Source organism: Callithrix jacchus, chromosome 10, assembly GCF_049354715.1.
Source record: "Callithrix jacchus isolate 240 chromosome 10, calJac240_pri, whole genome shotgun sequence".
In the NCBI taxonomy this organism is placed as follows: Eukaryota; Metazoa; Chordata; class Mammalia; order Primates; family Cebidae; genus Callithrix; species Callithrix jacchus.
Window position 1 is genome coordinate 34,081,304 of NC_133511.1, and position 7,057 is coordinate 34,088,360.

A 7,057-nucleotide genomic window follows, 5' to 3' on the forward strand; every position below is an offset into this window, starting at 1 on the left:
AAGACCTTGTTTCTACAAAAAATAAAAAATTAGCTGGGTGTGGTGGCAACCACCTGTGGTCCCAGCTACTCAGGAGGGTGAGGTGGCAGGATCGCTTGAGCCCAGTAAGTTGAGGCTGCAGTGAGCCGTGACTATGCTACTGCATTCCTGTCTGGATGAGAGAGCAAGACTCTAGTTTCAAGGAAGAAAAAGAAATCATCTCCTACCTTTACAGTATCACATCTTCATTCCTAATGCCACTTGCGCCTCCACTGCACTCACCGGGATGATAGATCACCCCAAACCATCTACTCACCAAGGCTCTCAATATGAAGTCACCTTGGACCCATGTGATCTCATGGCTGCTGTCTAGTCTGGGCATCAATGCCCCCGTACTCCCTACACTTGACTGCTCCTCCACAGACCCCTTCCAACCAGCTCTCCATTTCTGTCCTGGCTTCTTCTGCTCTCAGTGATCTCATGCATCACTGTGCTTCAACCCACAGCTCGATTTAAAGAACTTTCCTGTCTCTCCTGGTCTCACATTTCTACTACCTGTTGAACTTCCCAAGGATCTCCTGACAGAATCTCACGTTCAGAAGTCTAAACAGAACTCAGTTTCTCCATTTGACCTGTCTTTTTCCCTTATTCCCCACCTCGGTTAACAATATCATCATCTTCCTAGTTTTGAAATCCACGGATCACTGACTTCTTTCCTTTTCTAACTCTCTATGCCCAGTCAGGTTAGCAGTTCACAGCATGTCTTAGAGATCTCACAAAGGCTTCCTAGTTCACAAGGCCCTTTTAATTCTACCTCCAAAAATGTGCCTAGTTTTTAGCTTTTCTTTCCAGTTCCCAAAATCATAATTCCAGACCAAGCCATTATTATTCATAACACCTGGATGGCCAAAACAGTCTCCTAAGGGTTCTCCCGACACACATTTTTTTCCCCCACTTCAGAACATCGACTGTCAGGAACATCTGCCTAAAACAGATCTATTTGTGTTACCTTTTTATTGCTCACTGTAACCTCTTCCACATAAGGCTGCTTGTGAGGATTAAATGAGTTAATAAATGCAACCTCCTACATACTTTACCAAACATGTTCAAACTCCACTGCTAATGCTCACGTAAAGCTACCCGTGACCTACCCTTCTCTACCTTACTGTCCCGTCCCACCACACACTTTTTCTGTATTCCTCTCAGCACTCCCTGCGTGTTCCCCCTGGGTGGCTCCTTCACTAGGACTGCCTTGCGACTCAAGCTTCTGCTAGTCATCTGTGAAGATTCGCTGCTGGCTACTTTCTTTCTAGGACCTTCCCAACCCTACCATGCTCCCTTTTTCACATCCTATGTAACAAATCTGCACCTCTCTTAGAGCATTTTCCATAATTTGGTTCACAGAATATTTCCAGGCACCCAAATGCACAGTGGCACTGCACTCTCCACCCCCTGCAGCTCTATGTGGCTGCTGGACTCAGTTTGGCTAGTGTTCAAATGTCCACACTTCCTCCCTGGGAGGGATCTCAACCTAGGGAGAGGCTTGTATCTTAATCCCCATTCTGTCAACTCAGGTACTTAAGGCAATACTTATCATTACGATGAAGGAATGTCTAATTACGTGATTTAATTTCTGTGATGTGAAACTTGTAACTAAATTTTTTTTGTTCATTTAAATGTTTGAGAGATATTAACATCCAATTAACTTTTGTTCTGCTTCTCAGCCCTTTGGTTTTTTTTTTGAAAACTAACAACCTAGTATTAATAATAATTTATACTTCTATGCACAGCAAGAACTCAATATTTACAGGAACTTTTTGGACAACTGTTAATTCAACTAGTCATTCCTCAGATTAGTAATATCAGATTTTCTTAAGTTAAGGTTAAAGCACATCTGAATTTGTTATTTTCATTTTCCTTGGACTAGTTTTCTTGTTTTTGCCTTTATGCTTTTCCTTTTTCCATTCTGAGAGAGAGTTTCACCATGTTGTCCAGGCTGGTCTCCAGCTCCTGAGCGCAAGCAATTGGCCAGCCTCAGCCTCTAAAAGTACTGGAACTAGAGACTTGAGCCACCACACCCAGCCTTATACTTTTCCTTTAGTTTGCTATTGTAAAAAGTGGTCCTGTCTTAAAAAAAAAATCGGGCTAGTACCTTGAATCTTTTGGAGGAAACCTATTAGGATATTCCAATCAATTTACCACATTCTTTATGTTACTCATATTGTACTTCCTGTGAATTATACACCAAGAAAGCCAAACTTCAGATTATAATAATGACTTTCATCTTCTATTTCTAACAGCAAAAGTTGGCTAATTTGTTTTTATTTTTTTACCTCTACAGATCCATGTTCTTCAGTAGCAAAGGGTAAAAGACTTTCATAGAGTTTCGTGAATGCAGCCAATCCAGTCTCTATGATCTCTGCTTCTATGCTGGGATCCAAAGGCTCAGTCTCTGTGAAATCCAGTTCCCACACTGTGTCAACCCATTCTAGGGGAAAAGGCAATGAAATTTGTAAGTACTCTGTAACAAGGAAAAAAAAACAAATCACTTCTAGATTCCAGGTACATTCAAGAGGAGAAAAGTCAGTCACAATTCATATTTAACTTGTTATAACAATATAGATGTAGCATAATAAAAGAAAAGCAGAAAAGATTAAGAGAATTTTTTCTTGTTTTTTTTTTTTTGTTTTAATTCAGTCTCCGTAGAGACTGTCAAAAATTGTCAGTGCTGACTATATTGTAAGTTGTCACAGCGGGGTATTGGGAAAAGTTTTCAATTAGCAATAATCGTGCCTCAGATAAACCACACTGGCTATGATACTGCCACTGTGCAAAGCTTAAGAGATTCCTAAATCACAAGTGAGAGCTGGCTATTAGGCTAATCATCTTCTAAAAATACAGAGAAGGAAACACTTAAGATAGAAGAGTTTTGGGAAAGGACACTTCAAAACATTTCATGATCAGGCTTCCCTGTATGTGTAATCTATAGAAGAAACAGAGGTTAATCGGATTGTCCAAGATGTCCCTTTGTGAAAATATCATAACCAAGTTAGTAAGTGCAAATAAACTATATAGCACTTTATCAGGCCTTTGGACAAGAATGTAGTATTTAAAAAACAGTTATAATTTCTCCAGGAAGTTTAAAATGAGGTTAGCCAGACTCAGACTCACAGAAATACTCAGTGACTTTAAAATACACTGATTGAAAGAATGTACATTGAGAGGAACGATATTAAGACAGCATGCTGGATGATCGACTCCTTAACAATCTCTCTCAACTCTAAATCTTCCCATTCTTTTCTAACAAACTATATTTCTTCAGTGTTTTTGTTGTTATGCTCCCAAACTAAAACTGGTACCAGATGGGCCAGGTGTGGTGGCTCATGTGTGTAATCTCAGCATTTTGGAAGGCCCAGGCAGGTGGATCACAAGGTCAGGAGTTCAAGACCACCTTGGCCAAGATGGTGAAACCGTCGCCACTAAAAATACAAAAATTATCCGGGCATGGTGACAGGTGCCTGTAATCCCAGCTACTCAGGACGCTGAGGCATAAAATTGATTGAACCCAGGAGGCAGAGGCTTCAGTGACCGAGATTACGCCACTGCACTCCAGCCTGGGTGACAAAGCGAGACTCCGTTTCAAAAAAAAAAATTATGACTAGATGGAAATGTGGACATCTCATACAAATTATTAATCAGGCATTCCTTCAAATTAATATTAAAAGTATTTGTTCAACACTGATTTAGAAAAGCTGGGCAGGGTAAAACAGAGATGTGAGTATTACGCTGCACTCAGCAAATGATAGGCCTTACACTCAACTGAGTTCATCCTCCTTAGAATACAATCTGCTCATTATCTTTTGTCACTTGAACTTGACCCTGGAGGAGACTCGGTTTCTGTACCGCAAGTGGCTGTGCACAGCATTCCTTCCAAAGACATGAAATATGCTGCCTGAAAGAAGATCTGAAAATACAATTGTATCTTTCTAAATTTCCAATAATATTTTAAAGGTCATTATAGAACACAGCAAAAGTTATCTCACTCCTTCTTTTGGTTTTGCTTATAATAGTTCCCCTACTGTAAATACCATCAAATCTAGTTTGGATGAAAGTAACTGGCCCTGTTATCTACCATTTGGTCACAGAAGTCTTCTGTGTTGATTACTGAGTGAGAATATAGGAGACATTGAGTTTGATTTTTTTCAATATCCTTACACTGTTCAAACCAAATCCCTCACTATCTATTTTCTCAACTGTCAAGTGCAGATAACTTCTGCTCTACTATTTCACTTAGGATGGAAGAAGAGAGGCAAATACATCATTTATTCACTCAACAAACACTGTGAGAAAATACTCGGGAAGCCACTTAGGGTGCTACAAATACAAAAATGAATGCTAACAGGTTCTTGTCCACGAAGATGTCAACATTTCACACATAGGATACCAAAAAAAGTAGCCGATGATAGAAGAGAGACCACTGAATTTTGAGTCAGAACAAGACAAATATCCTGACTTGATCACTTACACATAATTAATCTCTTCTTCATCATTCGAAATACAGGATTTTTTGTGAAAGATAATGTGTAAAAAGGGCCTAACAATGTGCTAGCCACATAAAAAACAGTAAATAGATGGTATTTATTATTTTTGCAGTGGATGAGTGTTAAAATAATAGATATGTAAAATGTAAAATGCTAGAGAACTTAATAGGGAATATTACTGGGGAAGAAGGAGGAGAGGAGTAAGATGATTCCTCAATAGGGCCTGAATGTAAGAGTTCTGCCAGGCAAATAAATGCAGAAAAGTGCATCCCAGCAAGCACAGTGTAATAAAGCAGAAACAGAAAGAAACTAAAGTATTTCAAAATGAACAAAATTTTTAAAACTTAGGGTTTGGGTGTGGAGGGTGAGAATTACTATCTATTCAGCAGTTATTATGTGGCAGGTAAAATATTATCTTTACAAAACCCTTGTGTAGATATTGTACTCCCCATTTGACAGATCAGAAAACAGGTGTTTAGCAAGAATAAGCAACTTGCACGGTAACACACGGATGCTATGGGGTAGAGCCAAGGGAGCAATCCAAGTGTGTCTGACTCCAAAGGGTATGCTCTTTGAAAAGCATACTAGAGAGAATGGTGAAGGCTCTTATAAATTATGCTAAGGATTTGGTTAATTTATTTAGGAAACAAAGGGAAAACATTAAAGGTGTACAGGCTTGACACATTCAAATCTGTGTTTTCAAAAGTCATTCTGCAAAATTGTCGGGGATGGGCTGGTACAGTTAACATCAGAAAGCAGCTAAAATACTCCTGCAATTGCTCAAGGCTGACTAAGATGAACTCCTGAGCCGGGGCAGCAGCATCAGGAATGGAGCAGGGTGGCCCTGAGACACCTCGGAGGCAGAACAACCGGTGGTGGTAGTGGGCGTAAAAGGGGAAGTAGAAATTCCAGAACTTCTGGGTTGCTGGCTTGGCTGGTGCCATTAGCAGACTTTGGGAATCCCACTTTCACTCATGTGACCTTTGATGATGTCTGCATTTGAGACATCCCGTTGAACCTATGAACATTAAGTTCAAGAACTAAGTCTGGCTGAAGAAAGAGATGTGCAATTTAAAACCATCTTAATAGATAAAAATAGGTGTACTATGGCAAGTAGAAAAGTTCCTTTTTAAAGTTTCTTTTCTTGTTAAATAAATCTTTAAGTGTGCCAATAACTCTTTGTTAAGCCCTATCCTGTGTAACGGTTAGATATACCATTGCTTACAGGCACATAATACATGCTATGTCCTTGTACTTTAACCAAGATATCTGTGCTGAACGTGCTCACAGACATGTTGCAGCTCTCCAATGCTTTTACCTGTTTAAAAAGTTTTAAGTTGTTAGCCAGTTGGGTTTTAGTTTAAATTGTGAGGTCTGGCTCTAGCCTTGGGAGATCAGACACAGCAGTAAAAACAACCCCAAATGCATAAGGAATAAATTTGTCTGTCTTCCTTTGTTCACTGTACTATTGTGGCAAGATGGCTAGTGAAAGTACCCTTCCTGCAGCCCAGGAAGTAAAAATTGCGTTGCTGAAATATCCTTTATCTCAGTGCTAATTTTCTTTTGTGGCACGGAGCATCTATTTCCAACATGCACGAAGATGTGCACAGGAAGTCAGGGAAGGCGGAGAAAACAGATGCACAAGCGCTAGAAGAGACCGGCCTACGTTTGCTTATTGTTAAGGGTGGCCTGGCCAGTTTGACGCCCCATGGGAAACCTGGCTGGCCGCAATCCCGGCGTAGCACGGGCCTGGGGACACCAGGGACCAACAGGAGTTGGGCGCCCCCTCCCCGCCCCCACCCACACTCTGGCCCGGGCTTAGGCACCGTAGGGGACGCAAAGGACACCCCCGGCCCGTGGGCCTCCCGGCTGCGTCTGCTCACCGAGGCTAAGATCCAGCGGACACCAGGGCTGCAGGCCACTCCCAAGGCCCCGCAGCGCCACCATGATACCCAGGGTACCGGCTCGCAGTCGCAGCACTCAACTTTCAAAGCTCGCTCCCGCGCGCGCGCCGAGGCGTTCCTGCGGACCAATCACAACGTACAGAATTTCCTACCCGCCAATCACCGCGCCGAGCCGTTTCCATTCGTTCAACCAATCACCTGCATCGTCTGCCGCAGGCGCAGAGAACCGGTTGGGTAGAAGAGTGGAAGCTAAACGAGGCTCTGGGTTCAAGGAGTCAGGGCCTGAGTTAAACCCTAACAGCGTCTTTCCCTTCTTGTTTTTCTTAAATGGGAGGAAATCTAAAGGGTATCTGAGACAGAGTACTTCCGGTAGTAACTGTCACCTTTGCCCTCTTCAGGTGACATTTTGCGAGTGTCAAAAGGGCTGCCTTTCCCGTCAGACAGCACTGGAACAGTGGATGTGGAAGGCAGCCCAACTTGCACTGAGCTAAAGCAATAAGGAAAAAGCAGCCGAAAGCACTCCCAGAAGACAGCTGTAGTTCTGTGGACTGAGCAGCACGCTTAGGCCCAGAGCGCGTCCCAGCGAGGCCACGACTGCCATGTCGACCGCGGGAGCGCCTGGCGCGCTCTCCC

The 7,057-nt window shown here is 42.4% G+C and overlaps 1 protein-coding gene and 1 non-coding gene across 10 annotated transcripts in view; both read right to left on the reverse strand.

The window, feature by feature from the left end:
• Positions 1-7,056, reverse strand: part of NCAPD3 (non-SMC condensin II complex subunit D3) — an 80,961-nt gene extending 73,905 nt beyond the window's left edge. For 5 of the 9 annotated variants that reach the window (XM_078339875.1, XM_035265133.3, XM_078339872.1 and 2 more), the window contains exons 1-2: positions 6,404-6,509; positions 2,313-2,467 (exon numbers count right to left, since the gene is read on the reverse strand). In XM_078339875.1, the coding sequence (XP_078196001.1) occupies positions 2,313-2,467; positions 6,404-6,467 (219 nt within the window). In that variant the 5' untranslated portion in view covers positions 6,468-6,509. Of the gene's footprint in view, positions 1-2,312; positions 2,501-6,403; positions 6,510-6,576 lie in introns of those variants that run through there. The other 4 variants (XM_035265134.3, XM_078339873.1, XM_078339871.1 and 1 more) reach the window with 2 other exon arrangements.
• On the reverse strand, positions 2,677-2,817 carry LOC118145861 (U4 spliceosomal RNA). Its single transcript, XR_004731356.1, has one exon. It is a non-coding gene; the product is annotated as a U4 spliceosomal RNA (small nuclear RNA).
• Position 7,057: the final 1 nt, after the last annotated feature.